The sequence below is a fragment of the Panthera tigris genome, chromosome A1 (assembly GCF_018350195.1).
Source record: "Panthera tigris isolate Pti1 chromosome A1, P.tigris_Pti1_mat1.1, whole genome shotgun sequence".
NCBI classification, from domain to species: domain Eukaryota; kingdom Metazoa; phylum Chordata; class Mammalia; order Carnivora; family Felidae; genus Panthera; species Panthera tigris.
Window position 1 is genome coordinate 15,430,828 of NC_056660.1, and position 23,507 is coordinate 15,454,334.

Here is a 23,507-nt window from a genome sequence, read left to right on the forward strand (position 1 = left end):
AGGGTGGAGTGCCCTTCCATCCAATCAGCACTTACACAGACTTTATGGCTTCCATAAAAGGCCATCCATCCTAGCCCTTCCAGCCAATCAGCACTTAGACAGACTCTCTGGCTTCCGTAAAAGGCCATCCATCCATCCTAGCTCTTTTTCCTATGGCTTCTTAACCTGGGGATTAGCTCTCAGGTAATAATGCAGAACCTCCTCTCCATGTCTGCAGCAGCAGCACCTTAAGCAAGCTCCTTTCGGAAGGGCTCCCAGAAGCTATACAACACTCCTTTAATATCTGAAGTCTATCTTTGGATCAAGTGGCAGCAGCATAAGTCTGAAGTCTAATACACAGACCAATGTGCAAAGCCCCTCAGCACACAGCTCCACAATGTTTTAATGTTCTGCCTCTCGATTTCACTTGGAGATTCTGATAAAAATCATTTGAAAGTAAAACCGCAGTACCTGACAAATTTATTTAAGAATTTAGTCAAAGGGAAAGAATGGCTATGCTTCCTCCTTTACGATAAAAATTACAGTACAGTTGTGTTTCCTTGTTTTGACCTCCCTGTTAGGAAACCTAGAGCAAAATTTTAATCACAATTACAGTGGTCACCTTTAGCTATATTCTCCTTCCCTGCCACCCTCAGCCCCCAGTTTCTGATTTTCTATTTTTCATTTATCATTTCACTGCCAAGTTTTCCCTTATGACACCTCAAAGCCACTATGGAAAAATACAGGATATAAACAAACATAAATATCACCATGAGAGTCAACATCAATGAATAAATTCAACCTGTTTCTAATCAACGGCGTGTAGGTTTCCTATGACAGAAGAAATTTAGGGGGTATGTTAGAAAGAATATTTAGAATGATCATCGAGTACAATAATCAATCTCCTCTGGAAATCTGAAAGAAAAGGCTTGTGGCTACCTTGCTGAAGTGGTCTAAGGGCTGGAGGGAGAGAGAAAAGATAAAATGACTCTAAAGGTTCTGTATGCCTGTGAATCCACAGTAGTCCGACATGATAGTGGACAACCAGGTATTAAACGCTACCAACTATTCTAATATAAAGAAAATGATTTAAAGATCTGCAACCAGGCCTCACACTCGGGTAGGATTTGCTACCATGGACCATGGTTATGAGACAGGCTTCAAAGCACCACTGGCCAGACCCCAGTGAAGCCTGTGCCCATCTGCTTCATAACAATGCCTGGCCACAGGAGACCGCCAATCTCTGCCAAAGGTTCCCAAACATAAACAGGTCATGATTTTCACTACCTCACTTCTAAGTCTCCAAAGGTCACTTTACCTGATATATATAATCACCAAGCCAGAATTCCTCTTATTTTCCATCTTTAGGCAATTTGAAAATAATTCATGATACTTCCCTTCAATAATTTCATCCTGCCTTCATATTTACCATCTTGTTTGTCTTCATAATATTTAACCTATGCCACTCTCCAAAAGATGCTGTGCTGACCCTAGAAGTAGAAAGACTAAGACCCTGAAAGCCTGTTTTCTCCCAGCTCAACAGCCTAGGACCAACCTGCTAGGTTATGTGGCCAGTATGTGGCTTGTTCCTGTCCCATGTTTTAGCTCAGAAGAATATAGGAATTACATATTTGCTTTTACCCTTTCCTATGTGTCTTCTGGTGTTTTCTATTGTTGAGTTTCTGTTTACGTTAGAAAGAAGTCCAAGACAGAATCTGTTCCTGTTATTTGAAGGGTCTGTGAATCCATCTATAAGCACGCTTCTGGAGGAGGCCTGGAACGTCTCCCCAACTCGGTTGTTCAGTTCATAGTATGCAACGGAGCACCAGTGCTGTGGTTCCTCGTAGCAAACTGGTCGAAAGTCTGCAAGAAAAAGAACGAGAGAGCACATCACCACTGTCATGCCTGGCTTCCCATCTCACGATTCCACCTGGAAACTTACATTAATGCTGTCAACCAGAAAGGTGGCTGCGGACAAGGATGCTCTCTGTGATCTTTACAAACCTGTCACTTGACAGAAGCTATTGTAGTTAGCTCATCTAGTTAACACATGTGGCACAGAGGCCACAGTCCTTGTGACTCTCCCATGGTTAGACCATTTGTAATCATATTTATAAGTATTGAGGGGGCCTGACAAACAACAATATGAACAGATCAATGTCAATTCCATCGCCCCTAAAGGAGACAGCTCCAAGGATGGTGGCAGGTCACCTCTTCTTTATGTGTGAATGATAGCATATTACTGTCACTGTACCAAACTGAGTCCCTGTGACAAGAGTGTCATTTCCTAACAAACTAAAAATGAAAAATAATAATTTGGATATAATAAAAGCTGAATCAAAACTCTAGATAGGAATTTAAATTACTGAAGAAAGAAAAAAAACTTCTATATAGACTCACATTCTCTGATGTGTACATATGGAGTACTTAGTTATTTATGGCATAAACTATTTTAAAGACAGCTGTATGTTTCATTAGGAAATCCAAGAATGTTATGCCAAACTTTTCAAAGCTAATTAAGTTGCCAGTAACCAACCACAGTTCAGAGTGCTAATTCTTTGCCACTTTCTCCACCTTTTTTAGTGATTATATCAGCTCTCTTCTCTTTGAATATCCTAGTTAGTCTTATATCTACAGTGTGTTCCTATATGCACTAAAACATAAATTTTTGAAACATAAATTAGGGGGTTATTATCTGATTTACAAAAGGGCCTTTACTTATAGAAGACTTCACCCTGGCCGACTTTAAACATAAGCTCCCTTACACCCTCTCCACCCAGTGTGGTTCCTGGAACTACAGCTTGTGCATCGCCTGGGAGCTTGCTAGGAATGCCGGTTCTTGGATGCCACCCCGGATTTACAGAATCAAAACCTGCATTTACAGAAGATCGCCATGTGGTTTATGTGAACGTGAAAATTGAGCAACGTTTATCCAGCTCATTATAGGAAACAGATAAAATCCTGCAAAAACCCTATTCACATATTTACATATATTTGTAAGGGCACCCCTCTAAGCCAAATCAAAGACCCCATGACAAAACTATAGTATAAACACAACTGGAGCAAAATTGCTAACTTAAATACCACTTCCTGTACTCAACATCCAGAACTACAAACATCTAAATGTTAGGTTAAAATAAAAAATTAACTTACTCTAGTAACCGGGCTGATAAACAAACATTCACTCTACGGTATTGAGGAATGCCAAAGTTAAAATGCACAGCCATGGTTTCTGCCCCTTAAAACACATGTGAAATAGCAGGCTAGCACATTTCATTTTGCTTTTGGATTTGTTTTGTTGTGGGGTAATAGGAAATGCTCTTGGAAAACAGCTACATTTAGCTGTTCATCTACAAATTTACCTCCATTAGGCACTGACAGCACTAAATGACTATCAGCTGTGGCATCTACAGGTCGGCCATTCTGGGTCCCTGGGGCTTCTGTGGCATGATAAGGCGGGGGTGGTGTGTCAGCTAAAAGAAAGCAGTAAAACAGAGGAATGTCAAACTGATAAACTGCACAAAGACAGATCCAACCTTTCTTGCTGTGAAACTCCAGGGCTTGGTGGATAGCGTTATTGCTAAAGACGGGCAGTAATATAATAAGGCTATTCTGCAGGACATTGTGAGTGTCACATAGAAGAAATCGGTTGTCCAGACATCCTCACAAAACGGCTGATTAGTTTTCCCTCTCACTTAGGAGTTATCTATGAGTTATAAGTTCCGACGAACGTAGGATAAGATTTTCAAAGCTAGGAGCTATTCTCCTAGCTTTTGCAATGGCAGAAGAGTCTGCTGTCTGACTTTCAAAGCAGAAAGCTAAACCTTCTTTGAAGTGAGCTTAATTTTCACTTCCTCTGTTGCCATGGATTGTACAATGGCCACAGAGATGGTCTCTCTCTGAGATAGTTCCAAATCTGCTCCCCTAAATGCAGAACATTTGAAACCTGATTATAACCTGTGCCCCAAGGCATGCTGAGAGGAGCTCTTCTCCCCAAATATCAGTTCTATAATTGGACAGTGATCAGGGTTCGGCAAATGGGTGTGCATTCAGTAGATGATATCTTATCAGAAATTAATTCACAACCCAATAAAAACTCTTGCAGCAGAGGAAGAACATTTCAGTGAGAACATCAGAATAACTGATTCCTCCTGTATACATTCCTAATGTCAGTTCAGAATAGTCTTGTTTTGTTAGGGGTGGATGGAGTGCAGTGGCATGAAAAGTTGGCTCAGTCTGCCTTTGTTGAGTTGACTTTCGTCCATTCCAGTAGTTCCCACACTTAAAGTGTGCATACAAATTGCCAGTGAAACTCTAGTTAAAGATGCAGATTCCTCAGAAATTCTGAGTCTGCAGGTCAATGGATGGCTAGACGAAGACATGTATGTTTACAGGCACTGATGGCAGGTCCCAGGGCACACCACATCGTCCAACCGTGGATAAATCATTTCCTTGTGAGAAAATAAACGCTGACTCTGTTTATAGGAAAAGTCATAAAGCAAGGTGGCCCTTTTGTAGGTCCTTGACTGGGTCTATCTATAAAATACAGGTTGAACATAGTTACCCTATCACCATATCCACTCCTAGGCATATGCCCAAAGGAGCTGAAAGCAGGGACTCAAGCAGATGCTTGCATGCCAGTGTATACGACAGCACTCACACTAGCCAAAAGGTGGAAATAACCCAAACATCCATCAACCAACAAATGGATTTTTTTTAATGTGGTATATCCATTCAATGGAATACTGCTGTCACAAAAATGAAGTAACTGACACAGGATACAACCTAAACTATGAAAACACTATGCTAACTGAAATAAGGCAGACACAAAAAAGGCAGATATCATATGATTCCACTTCTGTGAGGTACCTAGAATAAGCAAATTCATCAAGATAAGAAGTGGGTTGAAAGCTACCAGGGGCTGGAGGAAGGAAGAGGAAGAGAATCGGGAGCTACTGCTTAACGGATACAAATTTCCTGTCAGGTTGATGAAAAAATTACGGAAATAGACACTGGTAATGGTAGCACACAACTATGAATGTACTTAATGCCACGACATTGCACACTTAAAAATGGTTAAAATGGCAAATTTTATGTGATATACATTTTACCACAGCTTTAAAAAATTAAGATATGAAAAACCATTAAGTGCCACATTTTAAGTGTGTGAACTCTACGATGTATGAACTATATCTCTGTAAAGCTCGTATAAAAAAATTAAGGGGATGAACCAGTGAATTTCAAGATTTCCTTTTAGTCTCACTTATCTGTGGATCTGTTATTCAGGTTGCATTTTGCTGTTAATCATTCAGAAAAGAATTGTTTTCTCCGAAATGAAAAGAGCCATTCCCTCCATAAAAACTAAGCAGCTTCTGCAAAGGTGCTGAGGTCCATCTTTCATGGGTAGGAAGAGGGAAAATATCAACCTGCTAGTCCCACCAATTCAGGAAGACAACGTCAGTGCAGGCAATCTTTACAGTGCAGATACATTTTATGTAAATACGTGTTTGTGACATAATTATCCTCCTTTCTCTTAACCATGGCTCTGTCCTCAAATGACTTCTCTTCCTGTTGTGTCTCTTTCTCTGTGAATCCAGCCTCTTGTAAGACAGCAGCCATCTCCTTCCAGTCTGTGTGGATGACCCCTGAGCTTCCTCCCAGGGTCTCACCCCACATCAAGCCCTACTGAGTCCACCTCCTCAAATTCATTGTCTTCTTTCCATCCCCATATACCTCCCTTAGTTCATGTCCTTATAGTTACTCGCCCAGGCATTACTGAGACCATGATAGTTCTCAACAGTCATTACCTCTTAAAAATCAGAGACTATAGTCATAATCAATCATCATCGTACCTGTAGCAGTAGCACAGTGCCTGGCACTTTTTAGGCACTCAGTAATTACTTACTGACTCAATGACATCTATATCTATAACCCTGAGCACTAGCCCTGTGTTCCAAATGCCTGTGTGGTGGTCCATTTACTCTGTAACCAACGAATGAGCGACTACTGTGTTTTAGTGCCTGTGCTACACATATAAAAGAGAAGATGACTGACAGTTGAATGGGGGAAATAGACCCAGAAGGAATTATACAATGTAGTGTGTTAAATGAAATAGTAAACGCATATGAAAATAGTAGCTGTATTGTTGAGGGGGCAAAAGGAAGAACTAATAACTCAGAAAGGAAGGGCAACTCCTTTCCTGTCTTCCCACATTTTATAAGTTCTGAGGATAGGGACAATTTTTTTTTTAACGTTTATTTATTTATTTTTGAGACAGAGAGAGAGAGAGAGAGAGAGCGTGCGAGCATGAGTGGGGGAGGGGCAGAGAGAGAGGGAGACACAGAATCGGAAGCAGGCTCCAGGCTCTGAGCCATCAGCCCAGAGCCCGACGCGGGGCTCGAACCCATGGACCGCGAAATCGTGACCTGAGCTGAAGTCGGACGCTTAACCAACTGAGCCACCCAGGCGCCCCAAGATAGGGACAATTTTTACCAATCTTTTAATTCTCCTTTCAGCTCCCTAAGCAATGCTTTATGTAATAAAAGTTCAATAAATCTCTCTTAAATAAATGAATATATGAACAAATGAATGAGGCAGATCATAACATCTAGCACCAAATGAATCTATTCATGCCTTTAAGAACTTGTTCCTCGGGATATGATCTACCTCACACTCATGAGGTGCATGTAATTCTCTTCGTCATTATCTAACTTAGACCCACTTAGCATGTGCAATTATGACAACGTGCTTGATTCCCTCTTTTGCTCAGGGCATGCACACTCCCTCTCCCTTACATAGGCTTCTTCAGTTCAGCAAATGTTTACTGAGTAAGTCTGTCTTCAAGATGCTGTGCTGGCTTCACACAACACGAAAGGAGGACACGCTGGTGAGGTGAGGCCTGACACTGCCCCGGTGAAGTTATGCAAAGAAAAGGCCAAGCATGGACCCCTCACGTTTCTTGCCCTCAGACCAAGTCTTCCTGCTTCAGTCAGCGAAGTATTTTATTACCTCAATTCTGCGACCTTTAAAAAAAAGCCATTTCGTTTCTGAGCATTCCCAGAGGATTAGAACCAGAAATCAGAGCAAAGAGATGTTGTAGCTCCAGAATAAATGCTCCCAAATGGCCCTAATCTTAGAAGGGGCAGGGTCTAGTGGCCCACAGGAGATTGCCACACAAACTGTAAAGCTCCATATGAACATCAGTAGCCAGTGATTATGATGATGACAGCCCCACCCTGAATAACTGTGTTGGGTCAGGCTCTATGTAGACTGACTGCAGCTTTCTTTTTTTTTTTTTGGTATTTATTTTTTTTTTAATATTTATTCATCTTTGAGACAGAGAGAGACAGAGCATCAACGGGGGAGGGGCAGAGAGAGAGGAAGACACAGAATCCGAAACAGGCTCCAGGCTCTGAGCCATCAGCCCAGAGCCCGACGCAGGGCCCGAACCCACGGACCGCGAGATCGTGACCTGAGCTGAAGTCGGACGCTCAACCGACTGAGCCACCCAGGCGCCCCGACCGACTGCAGCTTTTACTGACCTGAGTGTTGATAGGGGCTCTCTGGCTCGGAGGGGCTTCCTGGGGAGTGAGGGTAGCCGGCGGTGCACGGGGACTGTGAGAACACGTGCCCGGGCCCGGGCGAGGGAGGGAACGCAGGGCACGGAGGCTGCTGGAAGGAGTCGGGATAGGTGGCATTGTGTGGCATGAGAGGCTCGCTGTGGAGGGAGGCACTGCGGAACTTGGCCAGGAGGCTGAGCTGGGGGTTATATTCACTATGTCTTGGCACGAGCACCGGAGGCAGCACTAGGATGAGAAAGGAACCAGCGGGTTAGACTCGAACGTTGGCTCGTCGGCACAAAACCCGGTGGACGCTTGCTGTTTGTGTCTGTCCATTTTTGCTGAGACAACTCTGTTTTCTGGGAACTATCCATCCACCATTCTTTGTGCTTACTGTAGAACTGTCAGTTAAGGTCCCATCTTTTCCCAGAAAGTGAGCTTGCGAAACAAGCTGAACACCAAAGTTTAACGCTTAAACACTCTTATTGCAAACTGAGTATTAAACAGAGTATCACAGTAAAAAAACAACAACAACAAAAAAAACAGTTTAGAGGAGAATCGTTCTGATGTCAGCACTCTAAAGAGACTGTCTATTCAGTCCTACCACAGAAATTACCAGAGCTGCCCTATTATGTGGCCATCTGCAGATCTAATTGCTTGTGTCTTCCTTTAATTTTGCCCATAAAGTGGTTATTTTTTTAAGGCAAAATTGGTTTCTAAGTGATCCTCAGAATTTTTTTTCCCTCAGATACCATGTTGAATTATTCAGATGGCCAGCCTAAATTTTAGGCTCAGTGGTACTGCTAAAGTAAAAAAAAAAAAAAAAAAAAATTCTACTTGTCTTTACCAGAAAGATTTAAAGGTAACTAAAAATCATTAAGTAAAAGATAAACAGAGTTATAAAAGTAAGAGATAAGCAGCAATAAGATAACTTATAAATAAAGCCCCATGTGTGTTTCTTCTGAATTCCATACTTGAAAAAAAAAAAAAGTATTTTTGATCCTGATTCTATACAAACAGTTAGGAATGGATGCAATTCTCAAAGGCAAACATTATCCAGGCTTTCCTAGTTCCTACTGATTTCTGCAGTGTCACAACACCTGGCAGTTGTCAGTAAATGGTGTTGAGTACAGCCTCCGACCAACATAAGTTCCAGAAAGAGAAGCAGAAAAAACAGAGGGAGGAAGTGATCAAAGAAATAACAGAAGAAAATCTCCCAGAGCTAAAGAAGGATCTATGTCATCACATTGAAAAGAGCCGTGGAATACACAACCCAGTTAACGAAAAGAGATCCAGACTTGGTCATACCACCTTGAATTTCAAACATCGAAGGGCAAATGGAATATTCTAAGGGTTCCTAGAGGATCACCTCAAAGCCACCTATGAAGACATGAGAACTGAACTGACTATTGCTTTCCCATCACCAGTGCTGGACAGTAGAAAGCAATGGACCAAGGCTCTTCTAAGGGAAAATAATTCTTAACACAAGATCCCACGATGGAAACCAATACAGTAGCCAAAAAATAACATAAATCATAAACTAAAATGTAGATATCAAAGATTTAAAAAGAAGAAAAAAAGAGAGAAGTTAATATAAATTAGCTAAATCCTCATCTTATGTATTAGTCAATGAAATTATCTAAAGGTGATAAATTCAGAAATAGATTTATAAGCATATCATATAGAGTTACCTCCACAATTTTTAGGAATCAATATGTAAACATTGTCTAGGTGTATAAGTATATTATCTAGAGTTATCTCCATAATTTTTGGTAATAATGGAAGGAACTAGCAAAAGAACTAACCAATAATGATTAAAAGAAGTTGTTTCTGGAGATGGATGTGGTAGCTCTTGTTTTTAATCACACTATTGATTTGTTACCATATGAAAATATTGATAAAAACTTTCATAAACAAGTAAATATTCTGGGGGCGCCTGGGTAGCTCAGTCGGTTAAGCTTCCTTCCAACTTTGGCTCAGGTCATGATCTCACAGTTTGTGGGTTTAAGCCCCGTGTCGGACTCTGTGCTCACGGCTCAAACCCTGGAGCCTGCTTCAGGTTCTGTGTCTCCCTCTCTCTCTGCCCTCCCCTCACTTGTGCTCTCTCTAAAAACTAAATAAACAGGGGTGCTGGGTGGCTCAGTCGGTTAAGTATCCGACTTCAGCTTAGGTCATGATCTCACATTCCGTGAGTTCAAGCCCCGCGTCGGGCTCTGTGCTGACAGCTCAGAGCCTGGAGCCTGCTTCAGATTCTGTGTCTCCCCCTCTCTCTGCCCCTCTGCTGTTCATGCTCTGTCTCTCTCTGTCTCAAAAATAAATAATAACATTAAGAAAATTTTTTTAATAAAAAATAAACATTAAAACAATTACTTTTTATTATTTTTTTTAACGTTTATTCATTTTTGAGACAGAGAGAGACAGAGCATGAACAGGGGAGGGGCAGAGAGAGAGGGAGACACAGAATCTGAAACAGGCTCCAGGCTCTGAGTTGTCAGCACAGAGCCTGACGCGGGGCTCGAACTCACGGACCGTGAGATCATGACCTGAGCCGAAGTCGGACGCTTAACCGACCAAGCCACCCAGGCGTCCCAAAACAATTTTTTAAAGGGTAAATGTTTCAGAATAAACAAACAACAATAATAGCAATAAAATAACATCAATCACAAAGTCTACCACTTATCCACCATAATACATTTATGTCTTTCTTAACAAGCAACACTTTTTCGTTCTACATGTAGAAAATAAACTCTAACAGGTAAATGAAAAGTCTTAAACTAAACCACAACAGTCGAGGGTGCAGAGAAACAAATTATTTCTTCCCCCTTTAAAAGCCAATATGTGCATATACTGTTTTATGACATTATAGGGCACCCAATGGCAACATCATTCAAAAAATGAGCTGGATGATAAGCCATTAAACTTCCTTTTATGTGTTCCATGAATACGCAGGAGAAAGATAGCTTTCTCCATGAGTTGTCTGAAAGTGAGGGCCCGACAGAGTAAATGGTATATGGCTTCTTTTGCGATGACATTTCTTCATCACAATGATAACAAGGTTCAAATAAACACTCACTTTTCTTTTTTGAGTGGACTCACACCCCCTGAATACACAGAATTCAATTTCTTCATAGGCCACAGATCAGAAGCACCAAAAGAAAAAAAAAGGGGCGGGAGGGTTCGTCCTCCTTTATTGAGACAAATGCCTTGATAATGTGTTTTCACCACCTGGATGAAAACTTTTGTAAAGAAAGCCGATGGTATCATTCTGGTGTTATTCAGCTTGACTGGCTAGTTTACCTTAGATTTACACTGATCATATTTTTAAACACTTTCACTCAAAACATAGCGGTCTTAGTCCATTTGGACTGTTATAACAGAAATACTATAAACTGGGTAGCTTATAAACAATAAAAATTTATTCCTCACAGTCCTAGAGGCTGGGAAGTCCAAGATCAGGGTGTAGCATGGTCAGACTCTGGAGAAAGTTCTCTCCCAAGCTACATATTCTGATCATCTGGGTCCTCATAAGGTGGAAAGGTATAAGGGATTTCTCTAAGGCCTCCTTTAGAAGAGCACTAATCCCATTCATAAGGGTCTTTCTTCGTGACCAAATCATCTCCTAAAGCTCCCATCTCCTGATATCATCACCTTAGGCATTAGATTTTCAACATGTGAATTGGCGGGGAGGGGTACATAAACATTCAACCCATAGTAATAGTTATTCCCAATTACTAAATTCTATTTCTAGATCACAACTGCTGCTTACAAATATGACATAGTGAGATTACAGACAGTGGTTCAATTTTATGCCATCTTTTAAATACCACACTGTCTTATTTTTTTTATTTTTATTTTTTTTAAGAGACAGACAGCAACAGAATGTGAGCAGAGGATGGGCAGAGAGAGAGGGAGACACAGGATTTGAAGCAGGCTCCAGGTTCTGAGCTGTCAGCACAGAGCCCCACACAGGGCTTGAACTCATGAACCGTGAGATCATGACCTGAACCAAAGTCCGACGCTTAACCGACTGAGCCACCGAGGCACCCCAAATACCACACTGTCTTAACAACTAAGCATTACAAGGGGGCAACAGTGGCAGGAGTTACTGTGTATATGGGTTGTGTACAAAGCAGAGCTGAGAAAAGCTTTTGTATCTTTTTCAAGAGTCATGTGGTTTTGATATACGGGTACTTTCAGTCAAGAAGAAATTGTACTCCTGAAATAAGCTCCAGTCGCGTGGAGTAAAATCACCACACGCTGCAAAAACACTTTTCGCATGGCTTCCACTAAACTCCAGCCATGCAAAGTGAGGTTTGAGTACTAATGACACGCGTACCAACTGCTGGGTACCAGTCGATGAAGGTGCAGTATTGAAACTGAGAGTTAAGGTTTAAAATTTGAACAGCAATTTGACAGAGCAATTTTATATCTGTTGAAATGAAGAGTAAAACAAAAACAAAAACAAAACTGAGCTTGCATTTGGTAAGTCTTCTTAAATGTTCATTTGCCTGGCAATTCATTTGTATTACAGAAGTATTGATATTTGAAGGGTTGGAAATTTAAAAATTAAAAACTGGCCCTTCACTACAGGTAGTTTGAAAAGCATTTAAATAGATGATTTAAGTGGTTGTGTGAGTAAAAAGAAAATCTGAGTGTAGCCCTCAATGTTCCTAAAATGAGGGAGTCAAGAAAATGAGATTTCAAATGAAAAACTTAAGCTTTATGATAATTAGGAACCCAATAAACTTGCTTAACATTAGCATCCTCACTGTTCTCAAAATATTTACTTTCAACATGACCAGAAAGCTAGATGTAAAATCTGCTTTTTCTAATAAAAAACATCAAAGTTAGTTAGGAATAAAAAATCCTGTGTAGCTTAAATATTACCTTAAAATTAATATTATATTTACCCATCTTTCATTTTGGGAAGTCAAACCTAAAATATAATAATATGAAATATACCTGCCATATGTAAAAATATTTACATTTAACATTTTTTTTTTTTTTAATGTTTATTTTTGAAAGACTGAGAGAAACAGAGCATGATCAGGGGAGGGGCAGAGAGAGAGGGAGACATAGAATCCAAAGCAGGCTCCAGGCTCCAAGCTGTCAGCAGAAAGCCCTATACGGGGCTTGAACTCAAGCACCATGAAATTATGACCTGAGCTGAAGTCCGATGCTTAACTGACCAAGCCTACCGAGCCACCCAAGCGCCCCTTGCATTAATATTTCTAAAAGAACCTTACATAAACTAAAACACCAAATAAGGCTTTAAACTTAGGTTTTCTAGTATTCAAAAGGAAAACCAGAGACAATGAGCCAGATAACTTCTTGCAATGTACATTTTACAACTCCATTACTCAGGAAGAAAGAAATGATTTCTTAATGAACATTTTTTTTCATCAGGTATATTTTGAGTGCTTACTGTAACTCATATCTTTGAAACAAACAAGCAAAAAAGAATCAAGTCATTGTCATAAACTTGGACCTGAATGACGTTTTTTTTTTTTTTTTTTTTGGTATACAGAAAGAGCCCAGAGAGAGAGGAAGGAAAGAAGGGAAGAAAGCTAAGACCTATATGATTTAGTGAAAACACGTCAGATTCTCCAGGGCTTTCTCAACAGTCTTCTACAGAGACTCACTCAATCCCAGGATGAAGAAACTGTGAGAAGCATCCACACGCAGGCAGTGACTTCCCTGACTATAGTTATACAACACGATGGCAAGATTTGGGAGCCCGAAAGGTGGCCTAACTCAAACCACTGTAGGCTGGGCACTTCCTAGTACCGCTATGAGGTTAACGCCAGGCCTACTTAGACACAACCACCTCTCTTTTTTCTTTTTTTTTTTGTTTATGTATTTTTGAAAGAGAGAGACAGACAGAGAGAGTACCAACAGGGGACAAGAGGCAGAGAAAAGGGGACAGAGGATCTGAAGCAGGCTCCAGGCTCCATGTTGACAGCAGAGAGCCCAACATGGGGCTTGAACTCACGAACCGCGAGATCACAACCTGAGCCTAAGTTGGACACTCAACCGACTGAGCCACCCAGGTGCCCCTAGACACACCCATCTTTTATTGGACGTGGGCCACTTGGCAGAGCTCATGTGCCAGCCCTCTGGTCTCCCGGAATGAGACAGGTGGCCAGTCAAGGAGAGGAAGCTCCTATGAAAACCGCAGCCCTATAGCCAAAGGAACACTCTATCCAAAGAGAAGTGTAGTCAAACTGCTACAACCAGTGTGAAGGACAAGGGTAAACATCAGACTTCATAAAGGGGGTGAAATATATGTACCCCCCCCACACACATATGGGTACATGAAGAGTTTTAGAACAGTATTGAAGCCATATTTAAGAACAACTGCTAATCTTTCCCAGCCCCTGTTGCTTTCAGTCCTAAAAGGATTTCTAGCAATTCTTCCACTGGCTGTTTTCAGACCCAGATATGAGATACTTCCATGCACCTGAGCTTGGGGAAAGTGGCAGCAAAAACCTCCTTTAGTTTAGTTCGGTTTCATTGAGGGAGAGAGGATAGAAAGGAGGATGTTCCTTTTTTTTTTTTAAGTTTATTTATTTTGAGAGAGAGAGAGAGTGAGTGAACAGAGGTGAAGCAGAGAAAGAGAAAGATTCCCTAGCAGGCTCCACGCTGCCAATGCACAGCCTGACTTGGGGCTCAATCTCACGAACCGTGAAATCGTGACCTGAGCCAAAATCAAGAGTCAGACACTTAACTGACTGAGACACCAGGGTGCCCCAGGATGTTCATGTTCATAACAAGGCCATATTAATACCTTCAAAGACCTCCAAGAACTGGAAAAACATGATGACAACTGCAAAATACATCAAAACAAAAATTCATTTTTCAAAATCTCACAAAACATCTATGTATACTGGAAGCACCTTCTTTCTAGATTTTTCTGACTACAAAAGTTTGGATTACTTCCTCGGATTTGAACCTCCCCTCTTTTCCTTTGGTGAGGTGGGGTGGGGGGCGGGGCTTGTCTTGCTGATGCCCCATCACTCCTCTTCAAGTGGGACAAGACTCCTTAACTTTAAAGATAAACCATGACATCAGGAAGAAAATCTCACCTGGAGTCTCCACCCGGCGATAGTGGTAGGGGTTAATGCACACCTCTTTCTGCTTGGATCCAAATGGGAACTCACAGCACTCCAGCGGCTTCAACTCGTGGTGAGACTGGAGATCAGGCCAGCGCCACACTCGGCAGTAAATGACGTGGGGCAACCCCTTGCGGTGGGACACCTGCAGCCGCCCATCCAGGGACCTGGGAATTGTAACGCATTTGCTGGGCTGCCCCGGGCAGCTGAGGGCCCTCTCCAGCTCATCCATGGCTCCTTTCTTCTTCTTTAATTTCTTTACTAAAGAGTCTACTGCCTTCTCTGCCCACTTTTCCTCTTCATCTCCTTGCTTCCAGCCTAGCAGTCTCTTCACTGCCGGGCTGGTGAAGGAGAAGAGGGAGCTGATGGGGGTGCTGGAGTGCATAAGAGGTGAACTGCAGGTGTCCAGTGCAAAGAGGACCTGGACAGATAGCCCTTTATTGCCTGCAGGGCCTGAGGGAAGTATGCAGGGAAGTATGCAGGGATGTCATAGGTACAAACTCTGCAGGGATGTCACAGGTACAAACTCTGCAGGGTTGTCACAGGTAGAAACTCTCCAGGGATGTCATAGGTCTTCCTTTTCTTCTGGAAGTAACTGACTGATTCAGGCTGGGAACTGTGTTGACTTTCTGCTAGGTCCTAGAATAGGCTGGCCAAGTCTGAAAAACAAGAAAAAAACACTCCAATCAGCTTAATCAGGATACTTTTCAGAAAAAAATTAAAGGTTGGATATAAGGAAGAAAATACACTTCAAATGTTTTGGACTTGAAAACTCTTAGTCATCTTTGGCTCTTCCTTCTCCATTATCCCCTGACCCAAGTCTTGGTGATTCTGCCTTCAAAATGTCTTCTAGAATTTGAAACTCCCTCTCCATTTCCACCAGTATCTGAGGCCTAGCCCACCTCACCATGCCTAGACTACTGCAACAGATTCTGAAGTGGCTCCTCTCTTCCAATTCAAATAATCCATTAAATCCCAAATATAAGTTTTAATAAGTCATTTTCCTATTTCAGAAATTACAGTGGCTCCTTAGTTTCCCAAGCATAAACTCCTCTGCCTAGATTTGAGAGCCTCTGTAATCTTTCCTCAACGTGCTCACACTTCTCCCTTTCTCAATTACAGTTTATGCAAGTAACCCATCTTCACTGATGAAAGAATATGTACATGGAATAAAAAAATTAGGACACTAATAACCTCACCATTTGTATATGTTCTTCCAAATGACTTTACAGGGACAGTGGTTCCCAAAGTGTGACCCAAGGACTCCTGCGAGTCCCAGAGTTCCTTTCAGAGAGCTGCAAGGCTCTCTCTTTTCCAACTACATATCTGTGTGTGCTAGACTTTTCTTCATGTATTTCAACTTTAAAAATATATCACAACAGATTATATGCAGAAACAGGTAAGAGAATTCCAAGTGTCATCTATTAACCAGGCATTAAAGGGATTTGCAGAGATATAAAACAATAACACTCTTTCCAATAATTCTTTTTAAATATAGTTTTTTAAATAAAAATGTTTATGCTAACATATAATGGGTTTATCATTCTCTTTTAATGAATAATTAAGTATTTTTAAGTTTCTCAGTCTTAATTTCAAAATGGTAAATATTTGATAGATATAAGACACATACACAAAGAAACTTTGGAGTTCTCAATAATTCTTAAGAGTAGAAAGAAGTCATAAGACCAAAAAAGTTTGGGAACTGCTTTTTTAGAAGTTACATATAGTCACGGTACATAAATGTGGACAGAAAGAGGTACTGCTGTCACATTTGTTATTCTGCCTGAAAATCAGCTGAATTCTTCTTCGCCCTGGCACCCAGAGGAGACATTCTTTCCCAGTTATTCAACATTCCCATTTAAATTTCCTGAGGTTGAACTATACTTCCTCCTCCGTGAAATAGTTGGCTTAAACAAAACCCTCTCCCTCCTCCAGATTTTAGAAACCAGCTACCATATTAACGTTTAAAGTGTCTGTTGGTAACATTTTGGAACAGGCAAACTCTCAGTATTCAAGAATCAATCTAGCTCAACATCTCCAACAATTGCTTGTTTAGTATGAATTAAATATCATTTTCTCCTCCACTTCCCTAGAGGGAAAGCTGCACCTTTCTGAACACAATGATATAAACTTCTCCCAACGAAGGTGCTACATAAACCCCTGCTATTGTAATTATCAGGGGCCCCATGTGAGGAGGATGCCAGCCTGGTTACTCAAAAATTGGTGAATTTAGTAAATTAAAGCAACACCTGCATCATTTTATTCCGTATATAGACTTTATTTAGCAGTGTATAGAGGTAAATGATGATGGAAAGGAGACTTGAGGGCTTGATAGCTGGGTTTTTTCACTTGGAAGTTTGACTTACACCCGGTTTTATTTAGAAAGGTTGATTTTGTGGCTTAACGGTCATGAAATACAGTTAAGTCACTATGTTCTAGTTCTGTTTACTTAACCAAGACAGGCTGCCTTAAAGCAATGGTTGAAGAAGATTAGGAGCTCTAAAGAGAAGTAACATGATGCAGAATAATCTGAACCCCCAACAGGCTTTGAATTCTGCTTAGTTTTACATGGGATTTCTATTAGTAAATTGTGAAATAAATATTTAAGTTTAGGTCAGTGACTGATAAAAGCTTTCTATAAAATGTTCCACAGAGTTAAACTAAATATACCCTTTAAAAAACGTTTGTTCCAGCAGACAAGTAACAGTTCTCTAAACCAGGGCTCATTGTTGCTTTAAACTATGTGTTCCTATCTACGAATGGCACTTGAAATCAACTTATTAGAACAAAACAGCTTTTGTAAAAACAACAAAATAGACTATAGTGCAGTGCAGCTAACGAAGGAAGAGGATTATTTCGCTAAAACTTTCATTCAGAGGTGTATGTTCTGTGTGACAGATGGCCATGAGGGTCACAATGGAATTTGCAATGCACAATGTAATGTCATTTGGTATTGTGGGTTACAGCCAAAAAAGACTGAAAAGCACTACCTTTAAGCCATAGAGTTCCTCAAGCCATGTCTGTTTGAGGTTCACCTTGATAAGTGACTTGCCAGGGCCACTATCCCTCCTCATCCCTTGGGGAAACACCGACTGGTCAGAAACCTAAGGTCCAAGGAACCCTGGCTCTACAGTCTGATCTCACTGCCACATTCTGAATCTATATAATGGTCTCACAGTGGCTCTTTATTAGCTCTAAGACCCAGCTCCCATCGCATTACACAGAGGCTCTTGCATTGAGGGAGGCCCCAAAAAGTCAAATTTAGAATCTCAGAGTATTTAGCACTAAATTTGTAATAGGAGCCTCCAGGCAGGGAAGGAAAGAGGATAGAAAATATCAAAAAGTTAAGGTTTAATAAAGCTGGCTGGTGGGTACACAGATGTTCAAAATAATATTCTCTACACTTGTTCTTTGTTTTGATACGTTTTTTAATAGAACAAGTAAATTTAAAAAGTGAATCAGACTTGGACTCTCACTAACATTAAGGCCTCAGTTCCCATTTGTCCAGGGGAACCATTGAAGGTTCATTAAGGCCATTCCATTCTCACTCATATAAAGTCTTTGCCGCCAAAGGAACAAAGGGCCCCTTGTTTATCTCCAGCTGGTCATCACTCTGACATCAATAGTGCACCCCCCCTCCCCCCATGCAAGCTTGTTTAGTAGTGTCAACCTGGCTCAGAACAGCTTTCCACTGTCAGATAATTTAAATGCCCTTAGACTATCTGCTCAAACTGAGCACGACCTCCTCAAGTAGCACTGCCCAGGCCCATCATCATCATTAAAACAGAGCACTCCCAGGGAGGTTATTAAAAAACTGTTCCACAAATAGAGGGGGGTTGTTAATACTGCTGTAGTTAGTTACTCTATTCCTATAAAGTACAAAGAAGGATAAAGCCATCTTTATGTCTATAAAGATGAATGTATGTGAAGTATTTATAAACAAAAACCTGACCAGACAATTTCCACAAAATCTAACAAGAGCTATGGAAGAGAGATGCCAGGCGGTACAGGGGGAGGAGTCTCTGGCCCAACTTTGGGGGTTCTGGAAGGATTTTGGAGATGATTACTGAGCTGCCCTTAGAAGGATGTAGGTCACAGTTAAAAAACAAACTAACTTGGCAGATTAGGATAATTTCCTAGTAATTCTTTTTGTGGTTAAATTCTCACTTTCCTAAGACAACTGTCTATGCCTTGTCACAAACCAACCATGTGAGCTTTGACAAGTCATGTGGTCTCTCTGGCCCCCCTCATTTCCTTGTCTGCAGATCAAGGGGGGCTCACCCTCAAAGTAGGCTCTGCCTGGGCAATAGTTCCACGACTCCACGGCTGTCGGCTGTAACCTGCCACATGGGACTGTGTGACTCCTTCAGCTGCTGCCGACATGACATTACTACCCTAGTCTACTCCTGGGGTAGCACAGCCTGAGAACGAAGCCTTCACTCATGAAGCTGTATTGCATAGAGCAGAGCAAAACAACAATTTTTTCCACTGTTGTCAAATTGACCCTCTTTATAGCAAATGTCATGTACCAACACAGCATGATTTCCACTCTTCTCTCCATACTTTTGTTTCTTTCTAGCATTGTCTTTATTACCACGAAGGAACCAGAGTGAAAACATATGCTTGCGGGGCGCCTGGGTGGCTTAGTCGGTTAAGCGGCCGACTTCGGCTGAGGTCATGATCTTGCGGTCCGTGAGTTCGAGCCCCACGTCAGGCTCTGTGCTGACAGCTCAGAGCCTGGAACCCATTTCAGATTCTGTGTCTCCCTCTCTCTGACCCTCCCCTGTTCATGCTCTGTTTCTCCCTCTCTCAAAAATAAATAAAACGTTAAAAAAAATTAAAAAAAAAAGAAAACATATGCTTGGTATTACTGTGTTTGACATTACATGCAGTGCCTTCAGTCAAAGCCCTCATCACCCCAGACCTCCACAAATGTTATCTGCTGGCCATTACAGCTTGCCTTCTGTAGGCAGAAGGACAAAAGCACAGCTCATCCCTCCTCTGGCTCACTCGTGGTCCACTTCACATACAGCACAAAACAGTATTTCCTTTTTTTTTTTTTTAATGTTTATTTATTTTTGAGAGAGAGACAGAGTATGAGTGGGGGAGGGGCAGAGAGAGAGGGAGACACAGAATCCAAAGCAGGTTCCAGGCTCCGAGCTGTCAGCACAGAGCCCGACGTGGGGCTTGAACTCACGGACCGCAAGATCATAACCTGAGCCGAAGTCAGACATTCAACCGACTGAGCCACCCAGGTGCCCCACAAAACAGTACTTTCTTTTTTGGGCATCTGAGTTTTACAATAAACCTCAACTGAGTAAGCAAAAAAAAACCCCTCATTTTCAAGTTTTTAAAATAAACAGGACCACTTAAAAGAAGAGCAGAGCTGACCACAAGCATATACACTATGATTTAACTACCTAATTCCACCCTAAATTCCAATTTGTCAGGCTGTACAAAAGTTTGGGAGATAGGAACATTTCATTTTTAAGTTGTTGGTTTAAATCAAACTCCTGTTAGCAGTTACTCAAGATTATTTTTCCTTACTGTCCTCCTTGGAAGATTCAACTGGTGATTTTAATCCTGACAAGAACAAAATTTAAAAAATACCATTTATGATGAATATGTTGGCTATCTGCCCTGGAGCATGCCAAAGCATTGCACACACAGAACTTCTGAGCAACCCTTCAGGGGCACTGCTTCCTTGTCAGTGTGTCCAAGAAAAGTCTACATCACCAACCACGCTGTATGCCAGCCAGCGTAGGGGATCAGATGGCATTTGCCCATTCTGCAAGGGCCCACTCCAGAAACACTCACCACGTTGAGACATAATTGTTTCAATATTTTTGTTTTTTAATTTTTCAATCTTATCAATTTTGACCCTCTAATCCATAGTATCCCTACAGTATCCCTATTTTTATAGCACTTTTGTATACCAGTAATTAATATGGCAATAACAAGTGTTTTAAAGTTAAAAACAGATCCAAAAAAATGTCTACCTAGAAAATAGTTGGCTATTATTACCCCTATTGACACATATATATCATGTCTTATTACTGCGTACACTTGGAGAGAAACCAAGCTTAAAACACACACACACACACACACACACACACACGCAATGTGTATTTCACTTAAACTAGTCTGTCATCCCTATGTGTTTCAAATGAGTGGTAATTACAAGTTTGCATTGTAAGGGATAAATAACTACCCCATACATGTACCAGTTTAGTGTCACTGGATAAACATGTCAGTTGTGTAAACATGGAAATGGTATCATAATTTCATACTCTGGGGAAGACGCTTTTCTAGCTGTATTCAGAGCTTCCCTACAAATCTGTGAAAGGGCAGTTCCTGTTCATAGTTGGCCAGTGAGCATCTTGTTGCAGGGGAGAGTGTCTTCTGACCACAGTGACACAGGAAGATGACAGAAATGCATCTTTATAACAGAGGCTCTACTCAAGAGGGCCATGGTGGGATTTCAGGTCATCTATTAGACATCTGAACTGTCTGCTCATTTTGGGTGACTGCATATATGGATTCTTCTAGGAAGACAGTCCATAGGTATTTTTCTTCAAATTATTAAAAGAATCTCTGACTTCTGAACAGTTACAAAAAAAGAAAAAAAGCAATGAATTAGAAGAAACTGGAAAAGAAGGGGAAAGAAGTAAGAGAAGGGGGAGAAGCTGAAGAGATAAAGAGAATTACTGATTATTGTAACTGACTAAAACAAAGGAGAGTCTTAAGAAAGACTAGGGTCAGAAGACTCTGGAAAGATGGTGGAGTATGAAGCACCAGAAATCTGTCTCTCCATCTAGACAATGATTGCACTGGCAGGATCTGTATAATGTAACTAGGCTGGAACTCTAGAGTCAGTTGAATGCTTAGATGGTAAATGTGGCTAGTTTTGGTCAATTTCAGTTCTTAGCCCATTAGCAGCCACTTATCCCCTACCCCTTGGCAGGCAGCTGTGCATGTGTCCCTGCAGCACCTTGCAATCACTTCGCCAGGATCCAGGATCCAGGGAAGACGAAAAGGACCCTGTCCTCCAAACATCAGGGATCTGTGCTCTGAGCTGCAATTGTTGTTTTTGATCACTGAGGTGTCAATGGGAGGGTAGCCACTGTAGTTGCACTCTCCCCAGTGTTTCAGGTCTTTCCTCCTCTGGCTAAAGTGACTTCAAGGGTGTTTAAATAGGGCCAGCACCCTTCCCCCATCCCTTTTATTTTTCTCTTTTTATTCTTGTGGGAGTTAGACATTAAAGACTAAGACATTCAAAAGCAACTGCATACGTGGGGAAAATTAGAAAGTGACTATGCATATCTAGGGAAAGGAGCAGGCTCAGAGAAGACTTGAGAAGACCTTGAGTTTACACCTCAGGCTGATCCTTGGCACAGAAACAGCCTACAACATTAAAACAAAACACAACAAAACAAAAACAGCCCAAAAGCAATAACAAAATCCAGCATTCTCCTGGCAAAGGGAGAGAATCTGATTTCCAGATTTGCCACATTATCAGATTGAGATGTTTGGGTTTCAACAATAAATCAGAGGCATACAGAGAAATGGACAAGTATGACCCATTCACTTTAAAACAGAAATGAAAAATTCATCAGAGGGTTGCAAAGTGGGCCACTGATATTCAAAGCGTTCAAAGGTAAAAACTATTAACCAAGAATCCTATATCAGGAAAACCTGTCCTTCAAGGGCGAGGGAGGAATTAAGACATTTCCAATATACAAAAAGCTAAGGGAGTTCATTACCACGAGATGTGTCCTGGAAGTAAATGAAATGATCAAAGGATTCTTGCAGTGTGAAACGAAGGACACTAGACACTAACTTGAAGTTGTATGAAGACATAAAGATCTAAATAAAGGTAAACACATGGGCAATCATAAAAGCTAGAATTTCTATAATAAAGGTTTGCAATCCACTTTTTGTTTTCTACAGGATTTAAGAGATTAACGTATTTTTTAAAAAATTATTAGTCTAAAAGCTAGTACTATTGTAACTCTGGTTTGCAACTCTTCATGTTGTTTTCTATATAACTTAAGAGGCTGATGCATTTAGGAGATCCTGAGTGGCTCAGTCAGTAGAGCATGTGCGTCTTGATCTCGGGGTTATGAGTTTGAGCCCTATGTTGGGTGTGGAGATTACTTAAAAAACAAAATAAAATCTTTAAAAAAAGAGAGACTGATGAATTTAAAATAATTATTATAGTTTATGTTTTGAGGCATACAATGTATAAAGATGCAATTCTGTGACATCAACAACTGAAAGGGATGGGGCTGGAGCAGTGAAAAAGCAGTTTTATACGTTATTAAAGTTAGCCTGGCATAAATTCAAATTGGAGTGTTATAACTTCAAGATGTTTAAAATAATTCCAATGATAACCAAAAATAAAACAGCTAAGGAATATACACAAAAGGAAATGAAACAGGAATTTAAATGTTTCACTTGACATAAAAATAAACTTAACACAAAAGGAGTAGTGCAGGAAATGAGGGACCAAACAAAGCTATCAGGCATATACAAAACAAATAGCAAAATGGCAGAAGTCTCTCATTATCATTACTTTAACTGTAAATGGATTAAACTCTCCAACCAAAAGATAGAGATTGGCAGAAGAACAGAGAATAAACACGATCCAACTATATTTTGTCTAAAAAAAGACTCAAATCACTTTGGATCCAAAGACACAAATGGACTGAAAATGAAAAGATTATAAAAGATATTTCATGGAAACAGCAACCAAAAGAGAATGGGAATAACTGTATTAATATCTGACTAAATAGACTTTAACCAAAAAAGTTTACAAGAGATAAACAAGAACTTTATATAATTAATAAAAGCTCAA

The 23,507-nt window shown here is 40.8% G+C and overlaps 1 protein-coding gene across 4 annotated transcripts in view; it reads right to left on the reverse strand.

Moving 5' to 3' along the window:
- SMAD9 (SMAD family member 9) overlaps positions 1-23,507 on the reverse strand; it is a 78,063-nt gene that overhangs the window by 15,508 nt on the left and 39,048 nt on the right. For 2 of the 4 annotated variants that reach the window (XM_042957568.1, XM_007097665.3), the window contains 4 exons: positions 14,624-15,309; positions 7,521-7,784; positions 3,342-3,452; positions 1,621-1,842 (listed from right to left, as the gene is read on the reverse strand). In XM_042957568.1, the coding sequence (XP_042813502.1) occupies positions 1,621-1,842; positions 3,342-3,452; positions 7,521-7,784; positions 14,624-15,035 (1,009 nt within the window). In that variant the 5' untranslated portion in view covers positions 15,036-15,309. The remainder of the gene's footprint in view (positions 1-1,620; positions 1,843-3,341; positions 3,453-7,520; positions 7,785-14,623; positions 15,310-23,507) is intronic. The other 2 variants (XM_042957699.1, XM_042957755.1) reach the window with 2 other exon arrangements.